Raw genomic sequence first — 21,864 nt, 5'->3', positions numbered from 1 at the left:
ATTCTCACCAACAGCATGCTGCCCATCACCGATCACCAATAATTCCCCACTGAAGTCCTGTTCCTGCCCAGGAGCTTGAGGTCTACGCTGTTGGTGCCAGGGGCCCAAGGTCTACTGCTGCCAGTGCCTGGGCCCCAAGGTCCGCTGTTACCGCCATCGGGGCCCTGACGTCCCCGGTCAGTTTGGCTCTGAAAAAAATTCGGAGAATCGAATTTCCCAGTTAAAGTTAGTGCAAGAAAACTAGTGCAGACAGTTTATTTTGTGGTCCCAGAATAGTTTATGGTTAGGGGTGGATCAAGATTCTAATAACCATTGGATAAAATCTTTTCTTGAACCTGGAGACCGGACTTCAGGCCTAAAGGAAGCAGTGAGAGAGTCCTTTGGTATATTAGCTGCCTTTTTGAGATCACGTCAATGTCTTCAATGGATGGGAAGTCAGAGTCTGCCATGCACTTGGGTATCTTTACTACCTTCTGCAGCACTCTGCATTCCTGGTAATGAATTACCAAACCATGGCTGTGATGCAACCAGTGAGTATACATGCCACAGTGCTCCTGTGGAAGTTTAATAGAGTATTCAATAACATTCAAAATCTCCTCAGACTTCACAGTTGTCTTGATGTGCTGGCTCAGGAGATGTCCTCTGATATGTGGACTCTCAGGACCTTGAAGATTCTGACCCTCTCCAGCTCCATCCACTCAATGTGGTCAGGTGCACTGTCCCTTGGCCTCTCTTTCCGAAAATCAACAGTAAGCTCCTTGGCCTTGTTGAGATTGCAAACAAGGTTCTGGCTCTACTCAACCAGGTTATAAGACCATAAGATGTAGGAGCAGAAATAGGCTGTACAGCCCATCAAGTCTGCCCCACCATTCAATCATGAGCTGATCTATTTTCCCAATCAGCCTCACTGCCTGCCTTCCACCACCACTTCCCCCCACCCCACCCTGCTCCCCTTCTCCCCCCCCCCCATAATCTTTGATACTGGGGCTAATCAAGAACTGAACAATCTCTCCCTTAAATATACCCAATGACCTGTCCTTCACAACAGCCTATGGCAACAAATTCCACAGATTTACCACTCTCTGGCTGAAGAAATTTCACCACATCTCTCTTCTAAGTGGATGCCCTTCGATTCTGAAGTTGTGCCCTCTTATTCTAGACTCTCCCACCATGGGAAACAACCTTTTTACATCTACTTTGTCCATGGCCTTCAACAGTCAAAATGTTTCAGTGAGATCCCTCCTCATCTCCTAAATTCCATTCGATAAGCCTTTCATTCCTGAAATCATCCTTTGTGAACTTTCTTTGAGCCTTCTCCAATGTCAATACATTCTTTCTTAAATGAGGAGTTCAAACTGTTCTCAATACTCAAAGTGAGGTCTTACCAGTGCCTTATAAAGTTTCACCATCACATCACTGCTCTTATATTCTATTCCACTTGAAATGAATGCCAGCATTGCATTTACCTCCTTCACCATCTGCTCAATCTGCATCTGACTCTCTGCTTCCTGCCAATTAACCCACGCCAGTCTGTTTCCTATTATACCATGGGCTCTTATCTTGTTTAGTAGCCTCATGTAAAAGGCCTTCTGAAAATCCAAATACACAACACCCTCTGTATCTCCCTTATCCAACCTGCTTCTCACTTCGTCAAAGAATTCCTATAGGTTTATCAAGCAAGATTTTCCTTGAAGGAAACCATGCTGGCTTTGGCCTATGTTGTCATGTATCCATGTACTTCGTAGCATCATTCTTCACAATCAATTTCAACATCTTCCAAACCAATGACACATCTATAATTTCCTTTCTGCTGCCTCCCTCCCTTGACCAATTTTCACCTTTCCTCTCCTTTCCCCATCCATATCCAATTATCACACATTGTCTGCTGGCCTGTGCTCCTTCACCTCCCCTTTTCCTCAGCCATTTTATTTAACTGCTTTTTAAAACTGTATACCTTAAAGAATGTCATGAGGCACAAGATAAGTAGAACCTTGGTTGAGTGGATAAAAAATTGGCTTGCAAGAAGAAAGCAGAGAGTAGTCGTGGAAGGAAAGTATTCTGCCTGGAGGTCAGTGACTAGTGGAGTGCCGCAGGGATCTGCACCGGGACCCCTGCTCTTTATGATTTTTATAAATGACCTGGATGAAGAGGTAGAAGGATGGATCAGTAAATTTGCACTTGACACAAAGGTTGGAGGAGTTGTGAATGGAGCTGAAGGCTGTTGAAGGTTATAAGAGGATACACACAGGATGCAGAGTTGGGCAAAAAAATGGCGGATGGATTTCAATCCAGATAAGTGTGAGATGATGCATTTTGGAAGAACAAGCCAGAAGGCTGAGTACAGGGTTAATGGTCAGTTGCTTAAGAGTGTGGATGAACTGAGGGACCTTGGGGTCCAAATCCATACATCACTTAAGGTCGCTACACAGGTTGATGGGATAGATAAGAAGGTCAATGGGATGCTGAGATTCATTAATACCTTATTATAGGAAGGATGTGGAAGCCATGGAGAGGGTGCAGAGGAGATTTACCAGGATTTTGCCTAGATGGGAAACAAGTCTTATGAGGCAAGGTTAGCAGAGCTGGTACTTTTCACTTTGGAGCGTAAAAGGGTGAGAGGAGACTTTATAGAGAGGAGATTATGAGAGACATAGATAGGTGGACAGCCAGCACCTGTTTCCCATGGTGGGATCAGCAAACACCGGAGGACATAAGCTTAAAATTAAGGGAGAGAAATTTAGGGGAGACATCAGGGGTGTTTTTTTTTTACACAGAGAGTTGTGGGTGATGGAATGCCTTGCCAGGTGGAAGCTGGAACATTGGGGGCATTTAAGTGACTCTTAGACAGGCACATAGATGAAAGTAAAATAGAAGGTTATGGGGTAGGGAGGGTTTAGAATTTTTTTTGGAATGAATATATGGGTTGTCACAACATCGAGGACCAAAAGGCCTGTACTGTGCTGTATTGTTCTATGTTCTAAGGGCTCAGGCCAGAAACATTGATTATATATCTTTATCTCCTGTGGATGCTGAGACTTGTTGGTTCTTCCTGCATTTCTGTGTTTTTACTACAATTACAGGATCTGCAGAATTTAATGTTTGCTTCAAAGTGACTGGGAAGTATCTTTAACAAATTATAAATATAGCACACAATTTAAGAAGGTCGTTAAAAAAAGTACTGGTGCTCATTTCCAAAGGGAAAGATTTGAAATGTAGAGAACCTTTGTCTTGGATGGAAAATCTGCATAAGCTGTGATTGTCATTCAAAACACAAAAGTATTTGAGAACTCAGCAAATCACGCAGTGTTCCTTATCTAGCAAAGGTATGTAATGAACCAAGGTTTCAGGCCCAAAACTTTGGTTCAGTATCTTTGCTGCACAAGGAACACTGTGTGACTTGCTGAGTTTCTCCAGGACTTTTGTGTATGTTTTGGTTAAAAAGCATTTAGAATTGCCATTTCATTGGTGGAATCTTCTTCTTTGGCTTGGCTTCGCGGACGAAGATTTATGGAGGGGGTAAAAGTCCACGTCAGCTGCAGGCTCGTTTGTGGCTGACAAGTCCGATACGGGACAGGCAGACCCAGTTGCAGCAGTTGCAGGGGAAAATTGGTTGGTTGGGGTTGGGTGTTGGGTTTTCCCTCCTTTGTCTTTTGTAAAGAGTGCAGAATGATGATTCCAGAAGTGAAGGATGGGCCAGCCTGCAGACTTCCTCCTGAAAGCAATAGCTCAAGAACTAATGAGAAAATAACAATGATTTGAAAGGATAGCCATAGAGAAAATATTTCCTTCCCAAGGCAGTCTAGAACTAAATGCTGCAAGAACAAATGTTCAGTGATAATCTCAGGAGGAGATTTAGTCGATAGAAGTTGGACAAAGGTAGACACCACAATTTTTTTCGAGGTGAGGTGATTCATGAGGGAGGAAGCACTTGATGGATGGGCTCATGGTTATCAAGCAAGTTATGTAAAAGTCCATTTTAGGCATAAACATTGCTTCAAACCAGGTGGAAAATTTCCCTGCTGTAGTCTTGATGTAAGCCATTAGAATAAAGTAAAAAATTAAAATTCCAATATCAGAAGATTCCAAAATGGGCGTTTAATTCTAAATTCCAAAAATTGTGACATACATTGTAAACACTTTTACAGCAATTGTATCTGTTTTGGCAATATGTCAACCTGGCCCAGTTGAAAGTTGTTCAGTCTTTTTCACTAAATTACATAAAAAGATTAATTATTTTGTCTTGGATGACTTTCAGATTTCTATAATTTAATTGTCTTCTAAACCTTGGAAAATGCACTGATTTGAATTTGTGGAGGCAATTATATTTATTGAATAACATATTTGAATGCCAATATGTTATTCAAATGAATATTCAGTTTTAATTAAACATTGATGCTCAGAAGGTAACTGAGTGGTGGCTAACCCTTTCGTTTCAAAAACATTTCAAAATACATCTGAATTAGTGATAAGCTTAAATGAATGCAGAATTTTACTGAGAGAAAAGGGTATTTTTGAGGAATTTCTGAAATAGTGACTGACATCAATTCAAGGAATTAGGCGGATAAACCTTGATTTCTTACAGTGAGAATACAAGGTTGCAAACGTTGTTTGCACATGGCCACCTTAAATTGTGGGGAAAACAAATGGAAAGCTCCTGTGGCAAAGTACATAAGCATCAAATCTCTACTACTTTTCACTCAAGCTTCTAGGAAGAAGCAGGCCAGGGAGCAGGCAGCAAGTAAATGTGTGGTCAATGACAATGTTTCTCTCAGCCTTAGTTGCTGCAACAGGAGAATAAAAATATTTAAGAAATGGAAGGAGGTATAGGTTCAGAAGTTCCATGACCCCTCAATGAGATCTTGGCTAATCTGGAATTTCAAATCCTCACCAGATCGGATTTGCCTCATGGTCAATTATCTATCAGCATTAGTCCGACACAACGACTGAGCAACCGTAGCCAAATGGATTCGGGGAATTATGAGGAGTCATAATGTGCTGAGTAAAAAATAAATTCTCCACAGCTCATTCTAAATTTTGTATGCCTCTTGCAAATATTCCCTCATTCTGATGCTCGAGGGAATAAAGTCCTAACATTTTCAACCTTTCCCCAAAACTCAGCTCCTTGAGTCCTGGCAGCATCCTTGTAAATTTTCTCTGCACACTTTAACTTATATTGACATCTTTTCTATACACACAATACTCCAAATTTGGCCTCACCAATGTCTATCACCCCAACTCCTGTACTCAGTACTTTGATTTGTGAAAGTCAATGTGCCAAAAACTGTATCTATCTGTGATGCCATTTTCAGGGAATTATGTATCTCTATTCCCAGACCCTGTTGTTCTGTCACACTCATCGGTCGCCTACTGTTTGCTGCGCAAGCCCTACTCTGATTTGTCCACCAAAGAACAGCACCTTATACTTGTCCACATTAAATTCCATCTGTCATTTTGCAGCTCATTTTTCAGCTGGTCCAGATCCTGCTACAAGCTTTCAAAGCCTTTCTCATTGTCCACTACATCCCCAATCTTAGTGACATCTTCAAATTTGGTGATAACATTTACCACATTACGATCCAGATCATTGATATAAATGGCAAACAATGATGGACACAGCACTGATCCCTGAGGCTCACCACAAGTCATAGACCTCTAGTCAGAGACAAATATCTGCTCCTCTCTTCGGTTTCTCTTGTAAAGCCAATGTCTAATCCAATTTACTACCTCATTCTGAATAGTAGATAACTGAACTTTCTTGACCAACAACCCATGCAGATTCTTATCAAAGCCCTAATTAAAGTCCACGTGGACATCAACCCTGCCTTTCCTTTGTCAGTTTGAGTTGTTTGATGAAATAATATGGCACTGAATGCTAGGGCTGTTCAATGTAGTGAATGAGTTTGTGATATGGCTTTGGCTCGAGAGACTTTGGGAAGAGGGCTGAACAGATTTACTGATAAGACACAGTGGAGTGGGGATAGCAGTCAGGGCAGAGGTGTGGGACCTGCAGGTGGGACATCAGGTAGCATTTCAGTTCTGGGTATCTGCACTGTTAGAAGTACGTCCAGCTGCAGCTCCTTATTGTCAGAGTCGGAGAATTGCTGCTGGAGTTGGATGAACTCTGGATCATAAAGGAAGCTGAGAAAATCATAGATAACAGTTGCAGTGAGGTGGTCACATCCAGGGTTCAGACTACAAGTCAAAAGATGACTACTTGGAAAGGAAGTGGATGTGGACAGACAGGGCCAGGTTCCCTGTGGCCATCCCAAATATACTGCAATGAATATACTGGTGGGAGGGGTTGGGGAAGGATAACCTACCAGGGCACAACAGCAGTACAGTGTCAGTGGCATCCTCACACCTTGTGGGAAGCTCATAAACAAATCGTGGAGGCCCTTGCTGAGATTCTGACATCAACTTTGGCCAGGGGAACTACAGGGCAATGAGCCTGACATCAGTGGTTGGAAAATTTCTGGAGAGAATTCAAAGAGACAGGATTTACTGAGACATGGCTAGGCAATGACTGATTGGAGGAGGTCAACATGGATTGTCTCACCAATCTGAGAGAGTTTAATTGAAGAGGTGACCAAAACGGTTGATGAGAGCCAATCCATGGAGGTTGTAAAGATGGACTTTAATAAGGGCTTTGACAAGGTCCACATCATAGGTTATTTGTAAGGTTAAATCTCATGGGATCCAAGATGAACGAGCCTGTTGGTTTCAAAACTGGCTTAGTGGAAGGAGGCAGAAAGTAATAGTGGAGAGATATTTTTACTGATTGGAGGCCAGTGGTGTGTCACAGGTTCTGTACTGGATCCACTAATGCTTGTCATATGTACTAATAAATTAAATTGCAATGTGGTGAACTTGATCAGTAAATTACCAGATAGCACAAAGATTGGTTGCCAGTATTGGAGTGGTTGAGTTATAGGGAGAGGTTGGATGGGTTGGGTATTCCCTGGAATGAAGGAGGCTGACAGTGACCTGATGGAGATGCACAAAATCATAAGGGGCATGGATAAAGTGAACCCTCAAAGTCTTTGTCCCACAGCAGATGATTCTAGAACTAGAGGGCTTAGGTTAAAGGTGAGAGGGGAAAAATTTAGGCGGGATCAAAGAGAAATTTCTATTCATGCAGAGGGTGGTCTGTATCTGCAACATGCTGTCAGAAGAAGGGAATAGACTAACAATGTTCAAAGGGCATTTGGACAGATTTACAGATATGAGGGGCTTGGAGGGAAATAGACCAAATTCAGACAAGCGGGACTAGACTAATTGGTTGGCATAGACTAGTTTGACCAAAAGGCCTTTTCTATGCTGACTCTATGACTTTCGATGTACAGATAAACAAATGGAGATTGGAGTGCATATCTAGAGATCAATGAAAATGTCAGGGCAGGGTGATGTCATGTCTGAGAGAGCAAAGCAAATGCTTCTCCAATTGGCTGGAGAACTGGACATAACAGCAGCTGGCCACAGCTTGATTATTGCATAGAGTTCTGATCATCACACTGCAGGAAGGATGTCTTGGCATCAAATAAAATACAGAGGAAGTGATGTCAGGAACAGAGAATGTATACATGAAGAAGATTAACAGGATTGTTTTTTTTGGAAAAGAGAAGTTTGAAGGGAGATATAATTTGAATATACAAATCCGAAAATCCAGAAATGTGGATAAAAAGGACACGTTCAGTTTCTAAAGAGGCCAAAGATGAGGACAATTGACTCAAGGATTAGAGAGTAGCTGAGGAAAAACTTCACCCGGTGGGTGGATAGGGAAAGGGTTTCCAACTCACTGAGGCAGAAATGCTTCTTTCAATTAAAAGGCTCTTGTATTAGTATTTAAATGAAACAATATTTAGTGGGTTGAGTGCAATACAGCAATGTGCTAGAGAAACTCAGCAGATCACGCATCATCCACAGAAAGTAAAAGGCAACCAATATTGCATGTCTGGGGCCTTTGTCAGGTGTAGCAGAAAAATAGGCTGACCCCTGAATAAAAAGCTAGGAAGGGTGTGGTGGGGGTGGGGGGGTGGTTGGAAGGAAGAAGCACAGCCTAATGGGTAAGAGGTCATAGGTGGATACAGATGGGAGGGTAGAAGAGAAAAATGTTGAGAAGTGATGGGGAGAGGGCAGAGGGATAGCTCTCTAATAGGAGAAGGAAGAGAAAGTGGTGGAGCTAGAGAAAAGAGACAGATGGATAGAAAAAAAGATGACATGGGGAAGAGGGAAATTTGAGATATCTATCCATTGCCTCATGCATTGCCAAACTGAAGCAACATACAAATCTAAGGAACAACACCTTATATTCTGTCTTGGCAGACTCTAGCTAGATGGCATTTACATTGACTTCTTAAATTTCCCAAAATATTGGTTAAACTTTACTTTCTGTGGATGCTGTGTGACCTGCTATGTTTCTCCAGCAAATTGGTGTATGTACAAGTACTTAATATGCCATGACCCACATACCCAGGACCAAAGATGGGAAAATGTGACTGGGCAAGATTTGGCTTTACTGATCATTATAAACACTGGTCATAAAGGGCTTCTTTCATGCTGCAAACTTGTATGAATGTGATGAGGCTGTCTCTGACAGTACGGTTTCAACTGTGGCCATGTTCTGCTTATACTGGAGTCAGGAGCCAGGCAATGAGAGGATATCCCTCAAGTATTAGTAGCCACCTTTACATAGTCATGGGCATTCTAACATTAATACAAGGATGGGCTGGTGCAAAGTGCAAAAGGCTGAGGATGGTGCAGAATGCCTTTTGGCTAACCAAGCCTCATCCATACGGACTATGATGCCTTCCACTTGCTTGTATGAGGCCCATATCCTTTATTCATTTCCTTTGTACAAATGCCTTTTAAGCACACTTATTGTATCTGCCTCTTCCATCTTGTTCCTGTTCCACCATAAACGTGGTTGTGTTCATCTTGTGATTGGTGTAAAAACCTGGGCGCAATGCAATTGTCACATCAACAGGCACAGGCACTGCCCCCACCTCTCCTCTTTATACTGACCATCTTTCCTCTCCATTCTCAGGTATTGATGTAGGACCTTCACTTGACATATTGACAATTCCATGCCCCACTTCCCAACAGATAGTCCCTGACCCACTACAGTTATTCACTCCAGCTTCCAGTGTCTGCAATCTATTGTGACTTCAACCAAGCTTTTATTCACATGACATTACATTTTCCTTGATGATGGGTTGATAACAGAATCTGGTGACATTTTAGTGTTCAAAGTACAATATTTAATGGGTGTCACAGTTGGTGTAGTGCCAGTGACCTGGGTTTGAATCTGGCTCTGTCTTTAAAGAGTTTGCACATTTTCACTGTGACCTGCATGGGTTTCCTCTGGGTGCTCTGGTTTCTTCCCAATCTCCAAAGATGTCGTCAAGTAATTAAACAATTGGTGTAATTGGGAGGTGCTAGATTATGGTTTAGAAGGGCCTGTTACTCCAAAATCTGTATCTCCATATTAGAAAAATATATAAATACGAATTGTTCAATCATTCCAATTTCACAAAGGACCACTTTCCACTTTCCACTTTGAGGTCAAGGATCCTAATATTAATTCCTCTAGCTATTAATTACAAATGAATTTGGTAATTCTTGATGAAATCATAAGATTAAAAAGAGGCATTGATGAGAATTTTGTAAGTAAATGAGTTGAGTTGGATGAAATGAGGTGATAGAATTGGTTTTAGTGTTTGGTGGATGAGTGGTCGGAAGTTAAACGGCGTTATAAATGATTCAATGTTGCAGCAAATTTGGAGAGTTGAATGAAGTTGGCACTAGCAGGTGGAACAGATTTGTTGCTGGACAAAAGATACTGCATTAGGTTGTCCCAGTATTTATTTGGAAGTGGTTTCAGCTTATCAAGAATGTCGGAAGAAAAGTCTGATCATTTGGAGATTCTGGAGGGCTTTGTTGGTGATCAGTAATCATGTGGAAAATGCTTCTGGGCTTTTGATAATGCGAACAAACTCCAACATATTTGTGAAGAACAAAAACAGGAAATGTAACAAATACACAGCATTTTAACTCATTTAAAAGAGCAAAGTTCACATACTTAATTTTAAATTTAAAAATTTTAAATTTAGACTCAGCACAGTAATAGGCCATTTTGGCCCATGAGTTTGTGCCACCCAAATTACACCCAAATAACCTACACCCTGGTTCGTTTTGAATGGTGGGAGGAAAACAGAGGTGTAGGTTAATTGGGTGTAAATTAGGCAGGGAAAACCCACCCAGACACGGGGAGAACATACAAATTCCCTACAGACAGAGCAGGATTCGAACCCTGGTCCCAATTTCTGGTGCTGTAAAGGCGTTGTACTAACCGCTATGCCAACCATGCCACCCCTATTTTAATGAAATCCAATATTAACATAGAAACATAAAAAAAGGAGCAGAAAGCCATTCAGCCCTTTGAGCCTGTGACATCATTCATTATGATTAGGGCCGATCATTTGACTTCATTACCCTTTTCCTGCTTTACCTCCACACCCTGGTTCCTTTAACCAATTGGTCCACATCTAATATATCCTTAGCTTTATGCTTTTGGAGTTCCAAGTTCTCTGAGCAAAAAGTTTGTCCTCAGGTCAGTCTGAAATGACTTGCCCTTATTCTAACATTGGGTCCCCTTGTTCTGTACTCAATAAAAAAAGGTCTTTTGTCAGATTTGGAGACCAAAATGCAATATACAGGATGTGACCTCACCAGAACCCAATGTAATGGCAGTAAGATTCCCCGCTTCTATGTTCATAACATCTCATAATAAAGGTGAACATCCCATTTGTTTTCTTCACCACAGTACCTGTGCCCCAAACTTCAATGGCTGATGCACCATGACATCCAAGTCCAATTGCAACTCCCCTTTCCCTAATTTGTCTCTAGTCAGGTAATAATCTTCTTTCCCATTATTGCCATCAAAGTGGATCACCTCACATTGTACTATATCTACCACATATTTACCCACTATCCTAATCTGTCCAAGCCATCCTGGAATCTTCTTCACAGCTCTTCACAGAATGCCACCCAGCTTAATGCCAGCTAAAATATTAATTCCTTTATCTGTATCAGCCTGTTTCAACCTTTTTTTTGGCTATGGCCCCCTCGGGACTCTGCTCAAGATTTAGGGGGTCCTTCCCTGTGAAGCAGTCAGGTTTAGTTACTTTCTTTCATAGTTTTCACCTACCGACTGATGCACTATGACATCCAGGTCTGGTTGCATCTCCCCTTTCCCTTTATAAAAAACCATTAAAAAAATTATGATTTCAGTCTGTGGCCCCCCTAAAATATGCTGTGGCCCCCAGGGTGGGGAATGTATGGCCTCTGTTGAGAAAGGTTGATCTAGATCATCAATATATATTGTAAATTGCTGGGCTCCAGCATTGAACTTGTGGTACCCCAATGCCAATCCGAAAAGTAACACTCTTGGCTTCCTGCCTGCCTGCCAGTTTTCTATCCACGTCTGTACACTCCCTCCTGCTTTATGTCCTCTTGTGTGAAACCTTTCCAAAAGCTTTTTGAAAATCCACAAACACCACACTACTGCTGTCCATGTGATTGGATTTCAAGCATGATTTCCTCTCATAAATCCACATTGACTTGTATTAATCCTATCACTCATCTCCAAATGTGCTGCAGCGACATCTTTAATTTTTTCTCCTCTACCAGTCTGCCTAACTGATCTTTAATTCCCTGACTTCTCTCTCCTTCCTTTCTTAAAAAGTTGGGTCACAATAGCAATCCTTCAGTCTGAAAGGAACTGATCCAGAACGTCAATCCATTCAAAATGTGGTCTGATTTCAGCTTGGCATTGTAAATAAACACCGGCTGAGTCAACTGGTAAACCACCCTGACCATGGCAATGTTTGGAAATGTAGTTACTGGGCCACAACTGCAGGATTCCACAGATGCCCTGGTTTTGTCTATCAGGATGCATCATTCAGGAATTAAGAACTGAAAGTACAGAGCCACATATTTACAGAAGGGACTTCAGTGAGAATTTCCAGAATGGCTGGGGTTTGGTGGAGGAAGATGCTAGGAAGAAAGATTACATCAACCCTTGTTGTCCCAAAGGAGCAGGCTGCTCCACCTGGCTCCAGGAACGCAAGAAAGATGTCCAAAGTTTACTTTGCTCCCACTAAGCTTATCTGGAGGGAAAACTACAAGTGGCATCAATTGTACATTTGACACAATCTTGCCAATTGAACAGAATAAATTGGTCACTAGTAACAGATATCTAAATACTAAGTGAAGAGTAAAGTGATTAAAACAATTGAAAGAGAGAACATTTAGCTTATTGATCATCATGATACAGAAGAGTAAACGTAAAAAACGACCCTCCCCCCGCTGATCCATCGGGGCATTATCGTTCACTCGTTTTCAGTCCACCAGTCACCTACTGACCCATATTCTTCTCATCCTCCCATTCTCCTCTTTATATTGGCCATCTTCCTCTCCAACCCTCCTACCCAGTCAGGATACAAGATCTTGACCTGAAACGTCGACAATCCCTTCCTTCCCCCTCCCCCACCCCCTTCCAACGGATGCTGCTCAACCCCAACATTCCTCCAGCAGGTTTTTTTTGCTCCAGATTTCAGCATTTGCAGTCTCCTGTGTGTGGAAGGTAAAAACCTTCACATTTGACAGGTATTTATATGGCAAAATCCTATTCCCAATGGAGTGTCTGCTGCTGTTCAAATCCAGAATGCTTTGCAATGGACAAAGGCAGTCTGAGGTGCAAAATTTTCAAAACAGCCAAAAAAACAATAAAAATTAATTCTGACCAAATCTAGAAGTGCTGCCTGCATTCCCAAAATATCCACCAATGAGTGCCTGGTATCACATAAATCCCAGATCATGCCTCTTGCCTTGAGTTAATAGGAAAAAACTGTAAATAATATTCTTCAAATAGAGAGAAACTGATCTGACTCAACTTACTTCACAAGAAGAGATCAGCAGATGAACATCTTGTATATCTTGCACACATTTAATGAATTACTGGTTTTGACGGTAAGTGTTTGTTTTGCAATTCTAACTCGATCACAGGAACCACTCGCTTTTAAGAAGCTATAAAGCCACTGTGGTTTCTCATTATGCTCTATTTTATTTTACCCTTTTCCATTGGAAGAACTATCAGAATTACCTGGGATCCACAGGGATTTGGACGAAGTACTTAATAGCGAACTGTTAATATAATTTATTTACATTGCATGAGGCAACTTTCTGGGACTGGAATTCAGTTCTAAAATATATTGGACAAGTAAAGCTTAATTTGTGGTTTTTAAATGCAGGGTTATTATCCCATAGTTTCGTTTATCTCTTTGACTGAAATTATATAATGACAAATTCTTGAGTTACAAGTTTGTTGCTGAGAAAGGTCTTCAGTTATTGATTACATCTTGAGTACTACTTCATGGAATGCTACCGTCAGAGGGGAGCAGCAATCAGCAAAGACCCTCACCACCCAGCACATGCTCTGTTCTCACTGCTGCCATCAGGAAAGAGGTATAAGTGTCACAAGACTCACGCCATCAGGTCAGGAATGGCTGCTACTCCTCCACCATCAACGACAAACTCAATCAAAGACTCATTGATTTTCTTTTTGTTCTTTCTGTATTGCAGAGTCAGTTTGTTTACATTCATTCTCTGTTTACAGTTGTTTGTTTGTTTACATGTTTTATGTTGTGTAGTTTATTTTTTGCACTATCTATTAGTGGTAATTTTGCCATGCCTGCAGGAAAAAGAATCTCAGGGTAGTATGTGATGCCATGTATGTACTCTGACAATAAATCTGAAATCAGTGACCTGTGGTTTAACTCTAACAATGTTATGTGAACCTTATCTCAATACAAAATACATCATCTCTCAATGACAGAAGGGTTAAGTGTTGAGCAGAAGTGGATGAAAGCAAGAAAAAGTAAGGGTTATGGACTGTGAAGTAGGAAAGGATTAGATTGTTAAGGAGTAGGTTTACTTCAGTTGGTACAACATCTTGGGCTGAAGGGCCTGCACTGGGCTGTAATGTTCTGTGTTCTATGTAAGTGAGATTTTGTCTCATTTTCTTCCACTGCTATTTCTCATTACAACAGAGGATTGAACCTTTAAATTTATTTTGCCACAGTACTGAGGACGTTGTTGTATGTCAGACCAGCAGCAATAGAAATTAACCAAGAGACTGTTATTGTTTTTATTTTAAAACAATATGTTTATTAATAACTACTAATAATGTAACAATTTAGAAAACTTAACCCCAACTATGCACAAATATACTTATCTGTATATGTGTGTGTAGAATACCCAAACTATTACAGCTTAGGCACAATTCTGGAAAGTCATTCCAAAGTTCAGTCTTGGAAATCCTGTGTTGAAATTCAGACTTTTAAACTGATACAAGAAGTAATCACAAAGGAGGTGAAAGACTGAGTGATTAGACAGCTGAAAACTCATGAATCCTTGTCAATTTGCTTTGAGATAAATGTTCTTTAATGAGAATGGTGGTCACAACTCCCCTCTTCCTTGTGTAGGGGAAACAAAACGTGACTTCCACGAGTCTTCCAAAAACCAAGGACGAGTCAGATGAAATGACCATCACAATGGTCATGATCCAATGAATCAATTCTCCTGCTTCCTTTACCAAGTTATGGGTCAATCAAAATGACCATTACAATGGTCACAGAGGTTCAAGAATTCCCCTGCCAAGGAGAATCCAGCAGAATTGTTCATTTCACACAGAGTTATTCAACCTCTGTGTTTATCAGATGGTTGGCTGATCAAACTGGATCCTGTTTCTTTAAGTGTCCCAATCACATGACTCAAAATGACATGTCTCTCTCGCCATTTGTTTTTCCTGAATAAACAACCATTGTTCTTTTTCTCTTCCGGAGTATCAACTTTTGTTTATAGTCAATACTTTCTGATGCCACACCATCTCACCACAAGCTGTGAATGGTTGCAGCTTGCACTAATCCTTAAAATTACAGTCACACTAAATGAAATGTGATATATGGGTATGTCTGACCTTCCAGGAGCACGTGAAAGATCCCATACCACTACTCAGAAAGGGTAATGCTCTCTTTTTGTGTCACTCCTTGCAGGTTTCACCAGATCACCATTGGGAAGTGAGAGATTCTCTGAAAATATGATCAGATTGACTGTCCTGACATTCACACTTTAATGTCTGGAAGTCAATGACTAGTGGAATTCACAGAGATCTGTTCCAGGAACCCTGCTCTTTGTGAATTTTATAAATGGCCTGGTCAATAACATTAGAGATGACATGTAGGTTGGAAGTGTTATGGAAAATGTAGAAGGTTGTTGGAGGTTACACAGGATCTAGACAGGATGCAGGGTTGTTCAGAGAAGTGCAAGATGGAGTTCAATCCTAATAAGTATTAAGTGAAGCATTTTGAAAGATTGAACTTGAAGATGGAGTACATAGCGGAACAGTGTGGAAAAATAGAGAGACATTAGGGTCCAAATCTATGTATCTCTCAAGGTTGCAATGCAGGTTTCTAGGGTAGTTAAGAAGACTTATGTTGCTTCATTGGTTAGGTGATTGAGTTTAAGAGCCATGAGGTAATGTTGTAGTTCTATAAAACTGGTTAGACCTGAAGTGCCAGTAAATGAAGAAACCAAAGGCTGTGTAGTTAACCAGAAATCATGGCTTTTATTAGTAGAAACTTAGTAATACAATAATGAATGATAATGGGCACATACACAGTTATATCCAAGGGGTGTGTCTTAGTGGTAGAGATAATACACGTCCAATGACAGAAGAGCAGACTAAGCACAGCGAAAGACTGACAGCATGACACAAGACCATACTGGGAATATTGTGTCAGTTCTGTTTGCCTCATTACAAAAAGGATGTGAAAGCTTTGGAAAGGTTACAGAGGAGAATTGCCAGGACATTGCCTGAATTGGAGAACATGTCTTATGAAGTAAGGATAACAGATGTTGGGCTTTTCTCTATGAAATGAATGAGGATGAGAGGTGACTCAATAGAGGTCTACAAGATTCTGAGAGGCATAGGTAGGGTGGACAGCCAGCACCTTTTCCCAAGGCAACAGTGGCAAATGACAGATGACATCTGCATAAGGTGAGGAGAAGAAAGTTTAGGAGAGATATCAGGGTAAGTTTTTCTTTCACATAGAAGGTAATGAGAGCTTGAATGCATTGCCAAGAGTGGTGGAGGAGGCTGGTACAATAGGGGCATTTAAACGACTTTTAGGCAGGCACATGAATGCAAGACAAATAGAGGGTTATGGGTGTGAGATAGGGAAGATTTAGTTTGCTGAGTAGGTTTATATAGGTCAGCACAACACTATGGGCTGAAGGGCCTGTAATGTGCTGTAATGTTCTATCATCTATATTCTAAATTGCTAGTCAGGTATCCGTGAGACAATAGCCAGGTATGCATTACCAACATCAACTCAAGACTGCCGTGTTTAATAGTTTCTCTGCAGCACCAGGACCCTAACTCGCTGCAGCAGCTGTGAAGAGAAATGTAAACAAAAAAAAAGAGGTTTTGAAAACTGTTCCAAGAAGAAATTGTTCAGTCTGCATTTATCTTCTCTGATAATTTTTGAAGCCCAGCTGCTAACTGAAGTTTTTCTCCCTGCAATTGCCAATTTTGTGGCACACTAAACAGGAAGAAACTGGATCTCATCTATTTCCTCTAATTTATTGTTGCCGAATCCTTATTTGGATGGTTTAGAGTGGTGCAATTTGACATTGCTGCTCACGTTATCATTGCAGGATTCAACATGAACACTCCTACAGGTAATGAGTGTTGCAAATGGAAATGAAACTCTGGGGAGGTCAACTCAAAAAAGAAAACTGCTGCAAATGGCATGAAGCCCTCAACTTTGAGAATTGTATTTTGAAGGTGACTGAAGTTTTTAAAGTTATAAGCTGATTTGTCTTTTCTCTGGCTGTTAATGGAGTGTCTCATAACCTGAATGAATGAAACTGGAATAAGAGGTCCAGAAATGGGCCACATCAGGTTGATTTCATGGACACAAGAGACTGTACCTCCCGGCTTCTGTTGCTATTGGTACTCTCCTCTCTGCCACCCTTCCTCACCTGGATCCACCCATCACGCCATTTGTCACCTCTTTACACTGGCTATTTTCCCCCTTATGTTTTCAGTCCAGATGAAGGGTCTTGACTTGAAAAGCCATCTGTCATTTCCCTGCACAGATGCGACCTGACATGCTGAGTCTTCCCAGCATTTGTTTTTGGTAGAGGTTGGACTCAGCTTGCTCCACCTGGTCACTATTGCATATACCGTATACAGAGAGCTGAATCCCCTCTCCTGTGACTCAGGCTGTGAGGCTTAGCAAGTCCTCAGCATTGAAAGGCATCAGACACTGTTGAGGCTCTGCTCTGATAGTCTTTGAAAGGAGGCATTTCTAAATGATTCATCTGAAATGTCTTCACCCCTTTCCATTCAGTGCTTTTCTCAGTTCAATACCTTCTGTACTTCCACAGCTTTGCCTTCAGTACAGCAGTAGGGAGTGTGCTGGAGGTCAGGTGTCAATTGCATGAGATTTCTCTTGGCATCCTCTGATTCTGTGCACTTCGCATCTGGCCTTTTGGGAGACCAACACAATCTGGCCCCATTCATTAGCTTTGCATGGACAATGGAAATGAAGAATGATGGTTTGTTTTATTCCCATTTAATAAGTGAATTTGTTTAAATTATACAGGTTAAAAGTTTTTACAGGTATTCCACAACATACGTCCATGTTCCATTCTGGATGACTGGTTGTATCTCGGAATGGACGTATGTTGGGGAATTGCCCTACATGTGATACTCAAGAAAAATCTCATGTAATTGACACCTGACCTCCAGTACATTACCTACTGCTGTACTGAAGGCAAAGCTGTGGAAGTACAGAAGGTATTGAACTGAGAAGAGCACTGAATGGAAAGGGGTGAGGACATTTCAGATGAATCATTTAGAAATGCCTCCTTTCAAAGGCTATCAGAGCAGAACCTCAGCAGTGTCCGAGACCTTTCAATGCTGAGGACTTGCTAAGCCTCATAGCCTGAGTCACAGAAGAGGGGATTCAGCTCTCTGTATACGGTATATGCAATAGTGACCAGGTGGAGTGAGCTGAGTCCAACCTCAACCAAAAACAAGTGCTGGGAAGACTCAGCAGGTCAGGGAGCATCTGTGCAGGGAAATGACAGATGGCTTTTCGGGTCAAGACCCTTCATCTGGACTGAAAACGTAAGAGGGAAGAGTAAAATGATCGATTTCCTTCCAAATAACCATTTAACAATTACAGTACAGAAACAGGCCATAATCGACTCTTCTAGTCTGCATCAATTTAAGAGAACTCCACTCGTTCCACCTACCTGCTCCCTGACCAAAACCCTCCAACCCCCTCACATCCATGTACTCATCCAACCTCCTCTTAAATGACAAAATTGACCCTGCTGCAACCACCTCTTCCGGAAGGTCATTTCACTCAGCCACCACTCTCCTCTTAAGTTACTTCTAAAGTTTTTCCCCCTAACCCTTAACTTATGACCCCTCATTCCAATCATTTCTACCTTCAAGGGGAAGAGCCTACTCACATCTACATTAGTTCATGCCAAACTATCGCTGTGCCTTGTTCCATTGACCTATATCTGGACCATAGTCTTCCATTTCTCACCCCTCCACGTTCCTCTTCAAATTATTCTTGAATATCAAAATAGAGCCCTCATTCACCACTTCAGCAGGCAGCTCATTCCACACTCCATTCTCTATCTTAGAATCCTTCTCATTCTTTCTGTGGTTGCGGACCCTAAGCACCCTACTGGCCTCTAAAATCTGTCTAACCATCAGAAGATTGAGCAACAGAATCAGAAAAAAGGAACACAAGGAGTTAAAATGCGGTGAAATCTCTCAACGTGGCGTCCAACCAGCCAGCTCTCACGAGAGGTTGATTACTGCTTCCAACCTCTTGCAAGAGGCGTTATCTTCCATAGATAGGCCTGATTTTCACCGTAATTGCATAATTACTGATGAACATAAGTCGTGTAGGTCGCAAGTCAGGGAGTAGCTGTAATTAACTTTTTGTTTCTTAAAAGTCATTTTAATATATTATTTAAATATATTTCACTGCTTTTCAATGCATTTTATCATCAGAGAAAATTAGAAACGGTTGCAAAAACTTTCTTTGCCTGAACCATCTAAATGGGGCCTCAGGATCAGTATCTTTATCCTCTGCACAGGCCACCCTTCACATGGTGGCTGAAGTATCAGCACTCCAAAGGGATTTGCTACCATGCCTCCCCCCAATCTTTTATTCAGACGCCTGCTGACATTTTTCCATATCTTGATAAAGGGCTCAAGCCTGAAACGTCGGTTCTGTATTTTTACTGTTGCTATATAAAGGACACTGTGTGACCTGCTAAATTTCTCCAGCATTGTGTTTCACTCGATCATTCAGAGTTATTGAGTATCCATGGATTCACCTCCAGTGCTCCCACAGCTTCCGTAGTTGCTGTTCAGACTACCATTCATTTGATCAGCAACTTGAGCTCCACATGCAAAACTCCAACTCAACCTGTGAACCTTAAGCACTTAAGGCTCTTCGGGAGCCTTTCTTGCCCTTAGCAACCTCTTGAATCCCAACTCCGAGACTTTGTTCTCATGAGCCAGTCTCTAGCAGCCCACAGTCTGTGCAGGTCCCCTTAGTCTGTCTGGGTCCATCAGCCATTGGGTTCACTACTGTAGTCACCGTCCTATAGAGTCAACTCTTCTGCTTCACCCTCTCAATCGGAGGTGTTTCTCCCTGTTTCTGGTGCCCTGTGCCACCCTCTGCTCTCCCATGGTCTGCATCCATTCCGTTGAGCATAGGCGCCGTCATCTTGGGCACAAAGCCTGCAATTGCAGGATTTTAAAGGAAAAAAACCATTAGGACTGGGTGTCTGAACCCTTCGGAGCAGTGCGGTGTCTCTCCTTCCTGCTTTCCCAGGTCTGCACCAGTGACAGCGCTGCCATTACAGCAGCTCTGGTAGCACCCACCATTTTACATTTGACATGTAATATTAGGAGGTTATCGAAGCTGTGCTTTGTCATTTAGACACTAGCTGTTCATATCCCCTCAGCAGATCCTTCTGCTTTCTCCTCTCTACATTATTGATTCCTTTTGGCTCAAGGAACTTACTCCTCCCATCCACCCTTAATGAGGTGCTCCTAATAACCCCAAGCTAACAATAGGCAGACTGGAAGTCACGCTTCTGTTCATAAAGAGCAGCTTCTTACCCCAATGTTCTCAGGCAGAAGGTGAAATGCATCATCCACACAATACCTCCAGCTTAACATGGAGGTCAATGCTTCAGACTTGTCGTGTTGGGTCCCATCATTGCTACATCATTCTCCTCCTATTAACATATTCATTGCCCTCTCTCACTCGTGGCTCGATATGGCAATATTACACATGAAGATTGCTAATTAATTCTGCCTCATTGCAAAACACCCAGTCTGAGATTTGTTACTGATTTATATTAATTTTTAATTTAATGTTAAACTCTATTTTATAAAAATGTCTTAGTAAAGTAAATTATAGAGTTAAAATACTGTCTCTGTATTCTTAGTAAGTTAGCTGTGGGTTGGTACAGGGTCACACACAGGTCACAGCACATTTATAAAGAAGAAGTGTGTGGGCAGACAGAGCTAATGGATTTCAAGTGGGTCTGAATTATTCAAGAACTGCTGAGGAAGCCATCTGTTTTTAATCAAAGCTACTTATACCTCTTGAACAGAGATGAGGTCAGAGGTTGTTATGGATATGGAATGGTTTTGAAAAAGAAACAGAATTTTGGTAGAAATAAAACTGATGATCATGTGGCTTCTAAGAATTGGGACTCACCTCAGTGATGGATTTGGAGAAATATATTACCGAATTCAGACATTTTGAGTTCAATTTTGGAAGAGTTTAGTTTGTAAAGTACAGAAGTCAAAGACAGGGTTGAGTTACAGTAACCAGATATGGTGCTGTTGTGTGTGTTACTTCTGGGAAAAGGGGAATCACAGAACCAGTGGCTTTTGAAATATTGAAGCCAATTTTGCTGTCTCTTTGGAAAAGAGGACAGAATTCTACTGGGTCTATTTTTGTGTTTGGCCACTTCATTTAACCCTTGTCTGGTTTGTGACTTCATTGTGGAAGAAGATAACCACATTTGTTTAACCCTTGTCTGGGTTTGTGAATTCATTGTGAAAGAAAATAACTTCATTTAACCCTTGTCTGCGTTTGTGAATTCATCATTTGTGAGTAAAGTGACCTGAAGCTATAATCTTTAAAAGTGCTTTATAATTATTTCTATACCTTCAAGCTAAACTAAAATGATGCTGAACTTTTAAAGATTGACTTTTCAGAGTGGGACTTTAACTATACACACACACTTAAATTTGCACATAGTGGGTTTAAGTTTAGAGTTAAGTAAGTTAAGAGATAAGTAAGAAACGTTATGTTATGTAAAAAAAAATTAAATTTACCATTGTCTGGTGAATTTTCCATTTCTGTTCCTGCGTTTGTGCTAACTAAGTCCCTTTGCCCCAAAAATAATTGAAAGGGTTGTTAGTACGTGTAATGCACGTTGAAAGAACCAAAGACTTGTTGATCCAAACCAAGGCTTTTATTAACTAAAAGACTGGAGCATATCACAATAGGTCAACTAGTCCAGAATGACCAGGTTTGGCTAGGAGCAATCCTTTAAGACCTGCCAGTAGGTGTGGCTACACTCTCAACCAATCAGTCATCCTACACTACCATTTGTACATATACACATTAGTGATAGAATCTGTACTATCACAGTATGTAATTGTTCTCTAGTTGGTTTCTC

The 21,864-nt window shown here is 41.3% G+C and overlaps 1 protein-coding gene across 11 annotated transcripts in view; it reads left to right on the top strand.

Moving 5' to 3' along the window:
- Positions 1-12,919: 12,919 nt before the first annotated feature.
- The window catches only part of LOC138761744 (collagen alpha-3(VI) chain-like), a 66,913-nt gene continuing 57,968 nt past the window's right edge, over positions 12,920-21,864 (top strand). For 5 of the 11 annotated variants that reach the window (XM_069934426.1, XM_069934423.1, XM_069934424.1 and 2 more), the window contains exon 1: positions 15,876-15,959. In XM_069934426.1, the coding sequence (XP_069790527.1) occupies positions 15,955-15,959 (5 nt within the window). In that variant the 5' untranslated portion in view covers positions 15,876-15,954. The other 6 variants (XM_069934418.1, XM_069934417.1, XM_069934420.1 and 3 more) reach the window with 6 other exon arrangements.

This window comes from Narcine bancroftii, chromosome 4 (assembly GCF_036971445.1).
Source record: "Narcine bancroftii isolate sNarBan1 chromosome 4, sNarBan1.hap1, whole genome shotgun sequence".
Lineage (NCBI taxonomy): Eukaryota > Metazoa > Chordata > Chondrichthyes > Torpediniformes > Narcinidae > Narcine > Narcine bancroftii.
This window is presented reverse-complemented; position numbering and strand designations above follow the sequence as displayed.